Here is a 17,762-nt window from a genome sequence, read left to right as displayed (position 1 = left end):
TTTTTAATGGGACATTACATTGTTATTTGACTTCTCTTATATTATATACATCCAATGTAGCAAGCTAAATCGCCTTACCTGTCAAATATTATTATGTCAACTTAGGTTTTTTCCATGTTAAACTATTTAAAATTGTATTTCATCTGCATGCAGCGTATTGAAAGAATAAATGAATTTCCTCAAATGATACGGAAAAAGTAGAACATCATACTGAGCAATGCTGAAGAGTCTAATGTGTTGTTAGATCAAAACAGGTCACGAGAGATCAACCTATTCAACATTATTCTGAGTTTCTATTATAGAAGACAAGGTTTGATTTAAATTTTGTTCATAACTATTAATACGATCCATTATAAATATATAAAATTCAATTGTTTCAATAACAACCGAAGGTCTTTCCGACTAACATGTGGATGTTGAAAATTTAAATAAAATGTATACGGACATGGAAACACTTTTTTTTAAACGATGGAATAGTAACCTTTGGAAATGAAATATAGTCAAACAATAATATATCTTTCAAATGTTTCAAAAAATAAAACAGTTAGACATAAAGCAGACGTTCAGTTACTATATGTTAAAAAAAGTCACAATTCTTTAAAATATATGGTTTCTATGTTTTTTTCTTGAAGGGGGTTAACAGGTAACTTCTGGTGTTCAAAATGCCAATTTTGTTGTAATATAATAGCTTTCATTACACCTTTGCATTAAAATCATGAAATAATTTGCTGCTTCAACTTAACAAAATGTCACATTGGGTTAGAAATGATACATTGAAATTTAAAATGTATGGTAATTATGCACATTTCCTATCATGATTTTCTTGATAGAGATTTGCTGCTCACAAGAAGGCTATTAAACAAAGAGTTCCAAATGGTGAAGTTGAAATCATCCCTTCGTATGGCGTTGTCAGTTTATTATCAGATTTATGAGTTTGACTGTCCCTTTGGTATCTTTCGTCCCTCTTTTACTTAAAATAAAAATGTTGAACAAAAGCTATACCAAGAAATAAGTAAACAAGGAGATAAATCCCAAATGGAAACACATGAAACATGTCCTGTTGAAATTGGTGAGTTTCAAAAGCGCAACAATTTCATTTGCCTAATAACTTTAATCCATGTTGCAAATAAACTCATCATAAGCAAAAATGGCGGTGAAAAAATAAAAAAAAATCAAAATGTCTTTTCAAGGAAAGAACTCAATGTCTATGTACATAAAAATTTAAATCAACACTCTACACACGACACTGTTTGCCTACTGAAATCGAAATTCGAAATTGAAAATACCAATAGGCTTAATTCATAGCAAAATTCGAATTCGAATAAAAACGGACAAAACACTTAAAAAACACATGATAAAATATGTAGTTCAAACTATTTATAAAACTGTGATTAAGTGAGTGAATCCTACAAATAATGGTGAGAACAAAGTATCCGGATGAGTAGTCACCTTCTACTTATTGAATAGCACATTTATTGCTCGTAAAGAGTAAGTCTCAAATAACTTGTTTTCTGTTAGAAGTTCAGACAAAAGGAGTATGGTTATGTGGTCACAGCATATGCAACACACACATGGTAATTTGGGAAACAGGTGTACTATAACATTCAACCAATTTTAATTTGAATCATAGGGACCAAGTTAGCTATATCCTTACGTAAGTTTGAGTAACCTCGATCTCGATTTGTGAAGTTGCATATAAAAATAACTTTTTTGTTGTTTTTTGCAAAATAGATTCACTATATTCGATCATCGCTAATTTACATCTGTTTTTAAATTGCCAATAATAAATCACTAAAGAATTGTTTTCAAATGATATCCTTATCAAGAACTGTTTTCTTTCAATTAGTCATCTAAAAATAACACCCAAGACAGGCAGTTTTCCCATTGAAACATTTACTGTAGAATCTCCATCCGTCTTCAATGTGATGTGGTATGTCTGTCACAACGTCTGATCTAAACCAGAGTAGTTCACATCTAAAATGTATAAAATGACTGCTTTTATACTTTGATTTTGATAACAAGTAAACTAAAAGCAAGAAAGATTCAAAACGGAAAGTCTTTATCAAATGGTAAATTCAAAACTCAAACACTTCATACGAATGGAAAACAACTATGGTATTCCTGACTTAGGTAGTAACATATGTATCACATAGTAGATTAAACCGGGTTTTAAAGTAGTGAAACTGTAACTTGTATGATAGTCGCATATAATTCAATTATTTTGACAACAATGTGTGAGCACAGACATAAAAGGTATTAATGTCAAAAAAACTATTTAGAGGTCAACATGTGATATAATCTTAAATCACCATAAAACAAATAATTATGCCACCAAAGAAAATAAAATTATACGCATTCAGTCGCCTTAACGAATACCTAAATAGGGTGCTTTGAATACACAGAAAACTTGTTATGAGCTTTGTAAACAATATTTTCAGTAACAAATTTACTGCATATATGTACTTGGGAATTTGTGTCACATTTTTGGACTCCTTTTTTTTTCCAACAATAAATACAAGGTGAAATATTTTGCCAAATAACACCCATTTATCCGTTCATATAAGAATTAATAGCTCATATGAGTTCATTAACCAAAATTAACGCTGATTCTAAATTTCTTTTCTTTTGATTTGAGACCAAAATATTACCAAAAACAAATATAAGGTAAAACTCCGAGTCAACTTTTTCCTGTCATATTTTAACAATAAAATTTCTTGAAAAGGAGCTCCATGCCTTATCAATATTTGTAGCTTATTTTTTTATTTAGAGGTCAACATTGTGTTAAAATCTTAATCAAGTTAAAAACAAACAATCATGCAAACAAAAAATCAAAACTATACGAATGTAGTCACCTTATTCAACACAAAATGAGGTGTTTTCAATACACAAAAAACTAAAATGAGCCTTGTTAACAATATTTTCAGTAACAAATTTACTGTATATATGTACTTTGGACTCCTTGGTATTTTTTCCATACAATACAATATTTCCCCATAACACCCATTTATCTTTTCATATAAGACTTAATAGCTCATCTAAGTTCATTAACCAAAATTAAAGCTGATATTAGATTTAAGATTTTTTTCTTTTGATTTGAGACCCAAATAGTACCAATACAAATATAAGTAAAAGTCCGAGTCAGCCTTTTCTTGCATATTTTAAAAATCAAATATCTAGAGAGGGGCTTCATGCCCTAGGAATATATATTTTTAGCTTATTTGTTTCATTAACAAATGCTCGTCCGACTTATATAGTAAAACATTTATAAATTATTGATTACACAACATCCTTACAAGATACCTTACTGTATGCATTTCCTTATCATAATCATCTCTAATTGTCACCTTTTGTACCACTGTGACACTATTTAATATCCTTTATAAATGTGTCATCGAATAAACATTTATTTTTTCTAGTCTTCTTTTAAGTGTGCCTTTTGTTTTCTATATTAAAGACCAAAAGAACGGTTTTCTTACTTCAAATATCGTAAGTCAAGGTTTTACAAACGTATAGCAAACGACTAGTATGACATTAGTAATTTTTCATACATTCCAAATTCCGGATCTATTTGTAACCAAACTTAATAAATGGCTTAAAACAACAATATGTGTAACCCAACTATACAAATAAATGTCATTTAAAACATAATATGTGTAACCAAACTAAACTGATAAATGTCTTTTAAAACATAATATGTGTAACCAAACTAAACAAATAGATGTCATTTAAAACATAATATTTGTTACCAAACTAAACAAATAAATGTCATTTAAAACATAATATGTGTAACCAAACTAAACAAATAAATGTCATTTAAAACATAATATGTGTAACCAAACTAAACAAATAAATGTCATTTAAAACATAATATGTGTAACCAAACTAAACAAATTAATGTCATTTAAAACATAATATGCGTAACCAAACTAAACAAATAAATGTCATTTAAAACATAATATGTGTAACCAAACTAAACAAATAAATGTCATTTAAAACATAATATGTGTAACCAAACCAAACAAATAAATGTCATTTAAAACATAATATGTGTAACCAAACCAAACAAATAAATGTCATTTAAAACATAATATGTGTAACCAAACTAAACAAATAAAGGTGTAAGTGTTTTTGACAACACAAACCTGTTCATGGCGCTGTTGAAATTATAACCCATACAAGTCTTTGACATTCCACAGCTTGTAGCACATCTCATTTCTGAACATGTAATGTCACCGACAACAACCATGTCAGACTTGGTATTATCCATACTACAGCTGTCAAAATATCCACTAAATTTGTCTGAAACTGAATCAAAATTTGATTTATTTATTTATTCGAAAGCATTATTCAAAATCCTATAGCATGTGGAGACGTTTTCTTCTCGAAACATTACGAAGGTAACTGGTTACGAATTCATTTAAATTAAACATAAATGTTACGCACTACAAAGTCGTGTGCAGTTTCATGTTTCTATAAAATAATGTTTAACTGCATATGTTATTGTCAAGTGATCACGCGATTTTGTCAAAAAATATAAGGTTATAATATTACTGTTATGTCATTCATAAGCTTTATTTTTTGCATTTATCAAAGACAGGAGATACAGGAGAAATGACACTGTTTTGAATTGTTTTGCTTCATATCTGTTAAGTTCTATCCACAAAATTGTACACAAACTAGTACGGTATTCTTATGTACATACTAAAATATGAATCAATAAAGAGAAGATTTTTAAATTATATTTTTCTTATGCGCTGTTGAAGCATATTCTATAAGTATATAAAGGCCAATCAAAGTCTATAGAAAAAAAAACATTTAAAAAAAGTAAAAACACAAAAATACTGAACTTAGAGGAAAATCTAATCGGAAAGTTCATAATCACATGGCAAAATCAAATAACAAAACACATAAAAAACGAATGGACAAGAACTGTCATATTCCTGACTTGGTACAGGCATTTTCAAATGTAGGAAATGGTGGATTAAACCTGGTTTTATAGCGCAAACCCTCTCACGTTGATGACAGTCTCATCAAATTGCGTTATATTTACAATGATGCGTGAGCTAAACAAACATAACAAATAAAATAGTCAAAATATGGGTACAGCAGTCATCATTGTGTAACAATTTTAAAAGGAACAGTTTAACAGAACACAAAAACATCTATCTATAAACACATTCATTGATTCACGTGTCTGACGTCAGAAATTTTTATACGTCACATGAATTTGTCGTTTAATGTATATATAAACAATTTTAAAATTTCAAATAGGCAATGTTAGCATACAGGGTTAAAAAATCAAAAGTATGCAAGAAACAATTTCAGAAATAGACCAAAATTTGAAATAGTCCAAAAGTTATATAGAATTTATAAGAATCCACAAATAGTTAATTAATACGCGAATGGATAATTTTGACGTTTGTAATTCATAATAGAAATATATTATATTGACATGCAATAGAACAATATCATACTGACAGAATCACGTTATAAGAACCAAAGAAATACAAAAAGTCGCAAAAAACAAAACACACCAGCCAAAAATGAAAGATAATACAAACACATCAACGGGATGTTTAAGTACCGAGCCACGTCAAACGGATATCACATAAAACAATCCAACAGCAAAAGTAATAATAATAATAGAACAAAGAGATATGAAAGAACAATAAAACACGTTGTTAAGATGATAAACAACATCAGTACGCAGAATCTATACATCAAGACCATCATTTATTATTTTTGAAGTTGACACGGAATATTTATCAACAAGGTCTTGGTACCTTCCGATGAACTTTTGTAGAAAAAGGACGAGACGTTCTTTGACATTACCCTGGTTCATCAACTTTCTACTCAGACTCTGATGACGTTTTACAAAGTCTGAGTAGGAGTTGTAAGCTCCTGAATATCGCATATGCAGGCGAAATTGGTATATTGCTACTAAGGTGTGGGAAATTTGTAATTTCAAAATTCAAATCGTCTCGTTTGTCATAGATTCTGGTACTGAGATGACTGTGTAAGTCAAATTCGAGATATCAGTCTAAAAAAGAGGCGGAGGAAGCCGTGTCTGTTGTTTCTTTAATTTCTAGTTCTGGGGGATATATTAATGGAACCCAATCAGAAATGTTCGGATTGTTTATGGAAAGAACATCATCAATATATCTGAAAGTGAAATTAAATAATCTGGCTTCTTTGATCCTCTTGTTTTTGACAAAGTGTCTGAAGGAACTCCGATTCTTATGAAAATAAGAAGAGGTCGACAAGAAGAGGCGCACAGTTTGTTCCCATAGGAATGCCGACAATTTGTTTGGAAAAGTTTACCTCCAAACTCAACAAATATGTTGTCGATAAGAAACTCCAGCATACTGACCACTTGTTCTTCTGTGTAGCATGTTTAAACCTTTTGTTTGTCACTATTAACGAAATATGCCTTATGAAATCCCAAAGTAATAAATTTATAGTCATTATTTAACGTGTTTTTAATTCTATATAAACATATATTTATTTGAATATTGCTGGGTGGGGTCGACTTCTCGGGTGTGCCCAAAAACTGATAAATGCATTGACTTTCATACTCAGGATTTAAACAATTTTTACTTTGCAAACGATATCGGCCGGTTTATATGTATATCTTGGTAATGGTCACCTATAAAATACTTTAATTATCCTGTTAAATAGTGATTCTACTTGTTTACATCCGCAGTACTAGTGACACCGTTCTGTACTCCCACTTTGCGATCTCAATATCATTGTTTGTTCAAGTTAATACCTTTTATTTCATATCGGTAAAGAATAAGCTTCTCCTATTGGATAAATAGAGGCCACTAGACATTCATTATTTTTCAGTAATACATTCAATCGGTCATTAACAGAACAAAACGGACCAGAAAACCGGTCGTTAACGAACTTTTGACATGATAATAACCGGTGGGGCGTGGTTTCCGTCTGATAATGACCGTTGGGGCGTGGTTTATCTGTTAATGACCGGTGGAGCATGGCCTCTCTGTTTAGGGAGATGTCCCTTTTATAAAACATTTTCCTGTTTTCAATATTATATTTAAGTTGTTGAATTGTTTACTATATGTGTTCGTTAATTATAAAATTATAGAGAATTTGATTAAATATTTATATACTGAAAAATAGCACTAAAAGAATGGCAGTATTACCACGACTGGTATTCAATCTTGCCATAGAAATCGTATAACTACTCGAGTTTGCTTTAAGCATTTTGAATTTATGAGAATTTACCAAAACATGGTTTCTCAATGAAATAAACATAATAGTTCTTGAAAAACTGGTCATTATCGTGATACAGGGACTGCCCGTAGGACAGTGGTATTAACTGCGACAGCGATAATGACCTCGCCATCGGCTCAGTCATTATCACTATCTTAGTCAATACCACTGTCCTGTAGGCAGTCCATATATCACGATAATGACCAGTTTTTCAAGAACTATTATATAAATCAATGCTAAGAAATTTAGTATTTATTTGTGCCTCCCTTTTCATTAACATTGTCTATATTTATAATAGAACATATAGAAATGTAAACTTAGTTTTATTTGCTTTGAAATACAACTCGGACAAGAATGGTAAAATAAGGACAACTTAATAACGTTTCTTTATTGAAGATTAACACAATCTGTATGTCTTTCTAAACGTTACTAACCAAAAGACGTAAGAAACGTTGCTTTTGATTGCATGATTTGACGTTTTCTTTACGTCATCGTTAGTGCACAAATACGTTAATAGGAGCCTACAAAATAATATAGCAGTCTGGATCAATCCTTTGAACCGTCAACTACCTTTTTTATTGACCACCAGTTGTATTGTGTTATCTGTTGGATGCTGAATGTGTATTTGTTGTTATTGAAATAACAAGTCAAAATACTGCTGAAAAATTTATTATTGTTACGTAACTCGTTGATTACAAATTTGTTTCTTCACACTGCCGTTGAGTTAAACGATTCCTCCTGGATGAGTTAAAAAGAGTTATATAAACCCTTGATTTGTTACAATATAGCAAGGATTTTCAGGGTGTTGCATATGTATAACAATGTCCCCTACCAGAATTTTGCAACGTTTTGATGAGCTGTTACTGATAGGGGCAAATTTTAGTTGTTACTAGTGTAGCTGAATGACAAATCGACAAATAAATCAAAATAGTGCTTCATTTTTTATACCCAAAATGAAATAAAGTTTGGATGAAATTAATTCACACATACTGGAGTCAGGTCGCGATTTGTGAAAGATTTCCTTAAAATGCAGTTAAAATCCGTATTTCTTAAACAACAAATCGTGAAATAAATTAAAAGAAAATGCAAAAGGAGAATATTTTTTTTTCAAATACCACACATGTAAAGATTGGAAATAAAAGGAATACTGGATTTAGTGAACAGTTTGTGAACACTTACTTTAAACTTATGTGTCAATGTTCCGAACGACAAAATCAAAATAAAACAAATAAAAGGGCAGCTTTATTTGACAATTGCAAAGTAGTTTTAAAGTTGCTAAAAACGAACAAAAGTTGTCATTCGATATATCGACGGACGAACGAATGGAGGAACGTACTAGTAACGGACGAACGTTCTGGCACTAGTTTATCATACTAATCAAGTGTGTGTATTGCCTTTAAAATATAATATAACAAGAATTTACAGGGTGTTACAAATAAATTACAAATTCCCTTATCTGAAGTATGCAACATTTTGATGAGCTTTAATGATATGGGCAAACATTTAGTTGATACTAGTGTAGCTAAATGACAAACCGATAAATAAATCAAAATGGTGCTTCATTTCTTAATTCTCACAATGAAATAAAGTTTGGAGGAAATGAATTCAGATTTACTAGAACATTACTCTGAATCAACTAATCGAAAGAAAAATCAATAAACAAGAATGTGTCCATAGTACACGAATGCCCCACTCCCATTATCATTTTCTATGTTCAATGGACCGTGAAATTGGTATAAAACATATAATTTGGCATTTAAATTAGAAAGATCATAACCTAAGGAACAAGTTGATTGGACTTCAACTAAATCAAAAACTACCTTGACCAAAAACTTTAACCTGAAACTTGCACTATCATTTTCTATGTTCAGTGGACCGTGATATTGGGGTCAAAAGTATAAGTTGGCAATTAAATTAGAAAGATCATATCATAGTGTACATGTGTACTAAGTTTTAAGTTGATTGGACTTTAACTTCATCAAAAACTACCTTGACCAAAAACTTTAACATGAAACTTGCACTATCATTTTTTATGTTCAGTGGACCGTGAAATTGGGGTCAAAAGTATAATTTGGCAATTAAATTAGAAAGATCATATCATAGGGAACATGTGTACTAAGGTTGAAGTTGATTGGACTTCAACTAAATCAAAAACTACCTTGACTAAAATCATGAACTGTTCAAGTATCCAACACTATTTGTGTAAAATGTTACATAAGTTTTTTATTCGAAGAAAATTATTTTCATAACAAATTTATTTAATCAGAATTTACAACTGTTTTCTAACGTAAATATTTTTACCAGTAGAAAATTTTAATACAGGCAATAATTTTTAAGCTTTATATTACATTGTATACGTCAATTTTAATCATAGTCAAGAAATTATTATATATTCAGATTTTTTTTATTTGTTTTTAAAAACTTTGATATAAGAAAATTTAACAAGTATAAGAACTACGATATAGGAAAATTTTATAAGTATAAGAAACAATTTTAATGAGTAATGTTTAGTTGTTTTAACTATTGATCAGTAATTGTATAAAGTTTTATAATGTTAGTGTCTCATAAGTCAGTATTTATGGCTGGATATTGATTGTTTTATGTGTAAATATTATAATTGTTGTATATGTTTTATGGCAATCAATATGTGACACTTTAATAAACAAATTTATATTTATATATTATACTAAAAACTTTAACCTGAAACTTGCACTATCATTTTCTATGTTCAGTGGACCGTAAAATTGGGGTCAAAAGTCTAATTTGGCAATTCAATTAGAAAGATCATATCATAGTGAACATGTGTACTAAGTTTGAAGTTGATTGGACTTCAACTTCATCATAAACTACCTTGACCAAAAACTTTAACCTGAACGAACGAACGAACGGAGAGACGGAAGGACGGAAGGACGGACGGACGGACGCATAGACCAGAAAACATAATGCCCCTCTACTGTCGTAGGGATCGTAGGTGGGGCATAAAAATCAATCCCCCGTTCCCAAAATTTAGATTCATCTACCAAATAGGTATAAACCCTCTATATATAACTCCGTATGATACGACGCAACAGTTTTAAATATAATCAGTTTTTTTTTTTTACAGAATTACATATATAAATCATGAGACATCTTTAGAAGCAACTTTTATTTGAAAGAAACAATTTAAGATAGAAACAAATCAAAATAGATTCTCAACTTTTTATGATACTACCAAATATCTTAGGAAAAGATTCAAGCATTTTTATAAAATAATGCGATAAAAGCACAGACCTTCAATTAAATTTCTTCATACATGGGCAACATTTTTTCACGGAAATCAATCGAGCAGAACGTAATTTAACTGGATCACCTATTGACAATGACAGGTCACCATAATATATATGTTGCCCATGTATGATATTCTAATCAACTGATTTGGAAATATAGAATATATCAGTAATATATGGAAGAAAGCAAACGAGTATGAACGAAAGAACAGATATGTCGCTGGTTAAAATCCCCCCTTTTTTTTTATTATTATTTCACAAAAAGTTTGGGCCAAGGATTATAGCTCATTATTTTCTTCATTATAACAGGACAATTTATATTTATCATCTGTTTTTTTAAAGCTGATTATTGTATTCTTATTATGTGCTATAAATATGTCTATATAATATCTTTGGAACACCATATATTTGAATATAGATACATGTAAGCCTTAAAAAGGTTGTCATTCGGAAGGTGAAATACTAATGCAATTATTGACAAATAATGGTAATCTAGAGCTAGTTCTGCCTGCATAGCATTGTTTTAAGTCATATATTTCACTATCTATCATAAAAAAATTCTCCTAGGCTGAATGCAATTATTGCTTTACAGTGGTGTTAAATACAGTCTCAATTTTGTTTCAGGAGTTAGTTTAACAGAATGAGTCCTTATTTGTGAAGTTCAATGTCCTTTGAACAAAATTATCGAATTGCATCTTTTGAAATTTTAGGCAAGTAAATATGAATAGACACATTTCGTTTTAAATACATTTATTACGATTTTTTTTCTTTTTTCCATGTAGATATTCATGAATGATTCTCGAATTATAATTAGTATCAAAAACCAAAAAAAAGTATTTTGTACATATATTCAAGGTACTATCATTGCCATATTAAATATAGATATCTATAGTAAGAATATGGACTTGTAGTTTCATAGAATAATCTATCAGGAAAGTTATAGTATCAAAGTCTGAATAGTTCGAATTGTTATGACTATTTTTAGGATTTCGACGAAAAATGTTCAATTGTATTTTTGACATACCCAAGTTGGTACAAAACAGATGTACTGCAAACAAATCTCATATATCCCGTCTATCAAAAAATCAATCCAATTAGACATCACAAAACGATTTCCTGTCCCCTAAAAAGTCTTTGAAATTAAAACAAATAAGTTCTAACAATAAAACACGCTCCGAGCAAAACTTTACCTTTTCATTGATTTTCGTCGCCTCGCGTAATCTATCGCAAATAAAAAGTGTACAATAAAGCACAGCACTAATTATCTACGTCCAACTTGTCTATTGATATGTATTAAAATTTCAAACAATGCACAGAAATGCTATTTTTTTTTTGCTTGTATGTTTTGGTGAGCACATTCATATTACCGTTCGCCGCCTTGGATGCCAAAAAAAAAAACCGTTCGATAACAATGATTCAAAAAAAGAAAATAGAAGTTATGAAAAAGAAATCGGTTATGAAAAAGCAAACATTTAAAATAAATTTTAGAAATATCTCATTAAGTTTACCCTACGAGTATGAGTAAGTTATCTTATTCTTATATATAACGAATTTGTGAATATAAAACATAAAGAGAATGTGTATGTATATATAAAACTGGTATACGTTTCAAAAATCAATATCATTTATTTATTTTAATTAAACAAAAGATGTTCATCTAACATTTTATGAGTATTTTTTAACAAAAACATTTTTTTTGGTATATTTTCATAATGCCATATTGGTTGTCGTGAGAATATAGCTCCTCCACTGAATTCAGAATGCAGGTATCAAAATTGTAAGCATGTATTATTTAATGTTATGTGCAACTGTCGGGTTTTCAATTTTTGATGCGAAAAATAAATTATTGGAATGATATATTAAAACTGATCAATCCACAAAGACGGAAATGGAAAATGTAATACATGTCCGTTTACCCTTAACATTCAGATACAATGTAAAGATGCGTAAAGTAAATTGATGTAGTTTTAAACGGACAAGAACAAAACATGAAAATCAAATTTGGACAGAAACTCTTTAAATCGAAAAGAAAAGCAGATGCAAACGTTTTTTATCATCAATGAAAAATATATATTATAAACCTCATATGCATTTTATGAATTGAGACAAGATAAAAATATAGCAAATGGAATACAAATTTTGAAATTACCTTCAAGTTGTATTGTCCAATTTCCTATTATGCCTCTGTCTGTAAATACTCCAATACTTCTCACTTCAAACTGATCTGTATTTGTCAAATTTCCCAAAACGTGTTCACCAACAACAACACCAGTTCCTAATTTAATTTCTCCACCCGCCCAACTAATCCAGAATGGTATATAAACAGTGCAGTTCAGTATATACCGGGTTATAAAACCTTTATATTTGAGGCTTTCAGGATGGAGCGAATCGTTTGTGCGGTAGACAATGGACGACAAGATATTAAAATTACCAATGATAATCTCATACAATGGTTCAGACGAGTTTCTGACACCAGAACTTGACAGAAGGACATGTGCATTATTGCATGCCTTTATTTCAAACACTAACGACGTTATTCGACTAAGGCCCAGGTTGTACCTATTTATGTCAATAGTGTAGTCCATGATATCAGCTGTATTCCCTGCATTAACATAATCACGATCAACCTTTGTTGATACATTGGTAGTTATCTGAACACCTTCAATATATAAACATACATTATATCATAATCATCGTAAAACATCGTAAATGTATCATGTATATAGAGAGATATAGAAAAAATGCAGCAACTACATATTCAATCTGGTATCTATTTACTATCGATAAATTAGGTGCTGCTTTTTCTAATATCCACTTAAATTGGTTGGCAATAAGACTAGCTGATCATTTGATTATTCAATTCATATTTTGTTTTATTTAGGTTTTTTTTTTTAACTTTAAACTGATCTCTCCTTTGCCTAATACCTTGTCCTTGCTCCCTTGAATATTAAATATATACTTTATGTCTCTGGGAATGTGGACTAAAAATATTGTAAACTTTAACATAATTGGGGTCACAGTAATTTAGGAAAATTCTAAATTTATGCAAATACAATAAATGAAAATCAACAACAAATATTGAAATACATTACATGCTCCTGACCTGCGACACAAACATAATAATGTGGTTTGGTTTAACATGTTTTCATCGGCGCGGAACATTCCCTTAACATATACCATTTATTAGTATCACAACAGTAGAACATACGTTAAAACTCAGTTGGAAAGATTTTTTACTCATCATCAGATCGACATGAAGCACAAAAAGAAATTAACAAAAAGACACAAACTGTCAATCTAAGAGTACCCGCCGTTACTGAAATTTAGTTCAAATCTAAATAAACAATTTTGTTTTAAGATTTAAACTAATGTACGGATTCTGACCATTTGGAACGCATTTTCCAGTTGTGCTATTACGAAAACACTCACACACATGTTTAACCCTGTCATAGTGTTCTTATGCTTGTCCTAAGCAAGGAGCCAGCAATCAATTTTATTTTGTTTTGTGTATGGTTTAGAACATTTCTTGTCGATGGTTTTACCTTTTGAATTATTTAACATTTTGTCATCTACGATTTTATGGGTTTTTTTTTTTTTTTTTTTTTTCTTTTGCGTACTAAACAATATGAAATTTCTTCATTTGTAACTAAGTACTCTGATATGCAGTTATTTCGATCTTGTCCATTTATTGTCGGTGGATAGCGTCACATAAGGGACAATCATACCTAATCCCCTTATGTTCTTCAATTTTGAACTAAGTAGAATTTAGAAGGGAACTGAAGCAACAATCAACAAGATACTTAACATTTAAGGACAACAAAAACCCAGAATATCAAAACGAAAGATATGGCTTCAGTGACAAAAATAAATGTTCATAAAAATCAAAGAAAAGACAGATAAAATATATATAACATTTAATTTACGGTTATTTCTTTGGTGTCCACAAGTTGTAATTTCTTTCATCCTTTTAAAGGCTTTTTTTATACTTTTGGTTGTAGTTGCATGTAGTGTTAAAAAAAGTTTAATACGAAATGACACTATATTAAAATGATTTGTGACAAGGCATTTATATGAACTTTGAAAAGAGAAATAAATGTATAATTAAAACTTACCACCAGCTTTAGAAGTCAAGAAAAATAGAAGTAGAATTTCAAACATCTGTTCTGTCTTGAAAACCATATTCAACATGTACATACGTTCCAATAAAGTCTAAACGGTATGCAAACTTTACATCAAGGATGTCCCCTTATATACTCGATGCTTATTTATTATTGATCAATTTTGATCGATGTTTTTTTTTATATGATTAAAAGCTAAATAATTGGAATTTAACACGTGGTTACTTTTGTCACAGTAACTACTAGAAACAGTACGTCTGTCCTCTTTGGATTTATAAATAATGGTAAAAGTACAGCATAGTTGTAATGATTATAAACAGATATTTAAAAAATAAAATATAAATATTGAACAACATAAAAAAAAACGAAAATTTGTTATGAGCAGCGCAAAAATAAAGACCAGCAATTTTTAACCAAAGTGAACGGCAGTCTCAGATGTGTCTATTAAATGATACTTGCAATAATCTTAAAATAACAAAACTTTGTCAATTGTGTTAGGATTGGGGGTATGTTTTATTTCTAAAATAAAATATTCTTATCCCTTATCTGATGAAAGAGAAAATATATTCTAGTCAAGCAGATGACAAAACGAAATATTATGATTGCTTTATCTTATAGTATTAAAATTTGAAAAAAAAATCTAATTGATCGCGTCGAAAAAGTAAATAAATTTTTGTCGAAGAAAAATAACTGACCCATATAATAGTAAATGTCCATTGCACATAATCCAGGGAATCATAAATAATGGTAATTTATCTGTCAATATTGATATAGAAAGGTGGTCAAGATACTAGCTTATGTTGGTTTAGAGCATTTTTTTTAATTCTAAGACGTTCTGTGTATTATAAATTATAATACTTCAAATTACTGATTTGTATTATATACAGTGGAGATCAGTTCTAACCTCTCATAAATTCTGTCAGAATCTGTCAGGAGAACTGTTCTAGAACAGTATGTAGAACTGTCAGCCTGACACCTTTTAGTCAGTTCTAGCTAGAACTGATTTGGTCAGTTCTACCTAGAACTGATTTGGACAGTTCTAGCTAGAACTGATCCTGACAGTTCTACCCTAGAACTGATCCTGACAGTTCTAGCTAGAACTGACCAGATATTTGGTCAGTTCTACAGCTAGAACAGTTCTACGGTTAGAATTGATTTCAAATTCTACGGCTAGAATTGATTTATAAATTCTACGGCCAGAATTAATTTATAAATTCTACGGCTAAAATTGATTTATAAATTCTACGGCTAGAATTGATTTATAAGTTTGAAGAAATATTTGTCTTAATATAAAGGCTTCGGCAAAATAGCGATTAATATTATATAGAGTTTTGCTATTTTCCCGGTTTTATTTCAGATTTATAATCGGCAAGAGAACATGTTTAACCTCGCCATATTCTGCATGTATGTGCCTGTTCCAAGTCAGGAGCCTGTTATTCAGTGATTTTCTTTGTTGATGTGTTACATAAATTATTTGTTTTTCTTTCATTTTTTTAACATAAATTAAGCCGTTAATATTGGGGAAGGGGGGGCGGCGGGGGGGGGGGGGCATTATTATTTCATTTATTTTACATTTGTCATTCGGGGAGTCAGGATGACTCGTTTTACATAACAAAATTATCTGACCTTAATGTAATACGTTATTCCGGCCCAAACCACCAGGGACGGATCCAGCAGTCTAAAAAAAAGGGGGGGTCCAACTAAAATTTATTGTCCTCATTCAAATGCATTGATCTTCCATAAAAAGGGTGCTGTACAGTAATTCAGTTATAATTTTAGGTCAAGAGGGACTGTAATATATACAAGTTATAGCAATATTGGAAAACAATGACCTCAAAATTTTGTACGCATGAATTTATAGTGCCAGCTTGTCCTCTTTTTATTCAAAGTATTGAATCGAAAACAAATATCATTAGTTTTTATACTTCAGACTGAGTCGTGTCATAAAATCTTTTGACCGCATCAATCTAAACTGACCTTATTTTCTCTTTCTTTCTGCAAATCTATATAGCTGTACAGTAATTCAGTTATAATTTTAGGTCAAGAGGGACTGTAATATATACAAGTTATAGCAATATTGGAAAACAATGACCTCAAAATTTTGTACGCATGAATTTATAGTGCCAGCATGTCCTCTTTTTATTCAAAGTATTGAATCGAAAACAAATATCATTAGTTTTTATACTTCAGACTGAGTCGTGTAATAAAATCTTTTGATCGCATCAATCTAAACTGGCCTTATTTGCTCTTTCGTTCTGCAAATCTATATAGCTGTACAGTAATTCAGTTATAATTTTAGGTCAAGAGGGACTGTAATATACAAGTTATAGCAATATTGGAAAACAATGACCTCAAAATTTTGTTCGCATGAATTTATAGCGCCAGTATATCCTCTTTTTATTCAAAGTATTGAATCGTAAACAAATATCAGTAGTTTTCATACTTCAGACTGAGTCGTGTAATAAAATCTTTTGACCGCATCAATCTAAACTGAACTTATTTGCTCTTTCTTTCTGCAAATCTATATAGCTGTACAGCAATTCAGTTATAATTTTAGGTCAAGAGGGACTGTAATATACAAGTTACAGCAATATTGGATAACAATGACCTCAAAATTTTGTTCGCATGAATTTTTTAGTCAGCCAGCATGTCCTCTTTTTATTCAAAGTATTGAATCGTAAACAAATATCAGTAGTTTTCTTACTTCAGACTGAGTCGTGTAATAAAATCTTTTTGACCGCATCAATCTAAACTGACCTTATTTGCTCTTTCTTTCTGCAAATCTATATAGCTGTACAGCAATTCAGTTATAATTTTAGGTCAAGAGGGACTGTAATATATACAAGTTATAGCAATATTGGATAACAAAGACCTCAAAATTTTGTTCGCATGAATTTAAAGTGCCAGCATGTCCTCTTTTTATTCAAAGTATTGAATCGTAAACAAATATCAGTAGTTTTCATACTTCAGACTGAGTCGTGTAATAAAATCTTTTGACCGCATCAATCTAAACTGACCTTATTTTCTCTTTCTTTCTGCAAATCTATAAAGCTGCACAGTAATTCAGTTCTAATTTTAGGTCAAGAGGGACTGTAATATACAAGTTACAGCAATATTGGAAAACAATGACCTCAAAATTTTG

General features: G+C 30.3%; 1 protein-coding gene across 1 annotated transcript; it reads right to left on the bottom strand.

Moving 5' to 3' along the window:
* Positions 1-487: 487 nt before the first annotated feature.
* Positions 488-14,465, bottom strand: LOC143084229 (uncharacterized). Its single transcript, XM_076260638.1, has 4 exons — positions 14,426-14,465; positions 12,652-13,161; positions 4,143-4,305; positions 488-1,974 (listed from the first exon to the last, which is right to left on the bottom strand). Exons 1-4 carry the CDS (start codon positions 14,463-14,465, stop codon positions 1,851-1,853), a joined length of 837 nt encoding a protein of 278 aa, XP_076116753.1. The 3' UTR covers positions 488-1,850.
* Between the last annotated feature and the right edge of the window lie 3,297 nt (positions 14,466-17,762).

This window comes from Mytilus galloprovincialis, chromosome 7 (genome assembly GCF_965363235.1).
Source record: "Mytilus galloprovincialis chromosome 7, xbMytGall1.hap1.1, whole genome shotgun sequence".
Lineage (NCBI taxonomy): Eukaryota > Metazoa > Mollusca > Bivalvia > Mytilida > Mytilidae > Mytilus > Mytilus galloprovincialis.
This window is presented reverse-complemented; position numbering and strand designations above follow the sequence as displayed.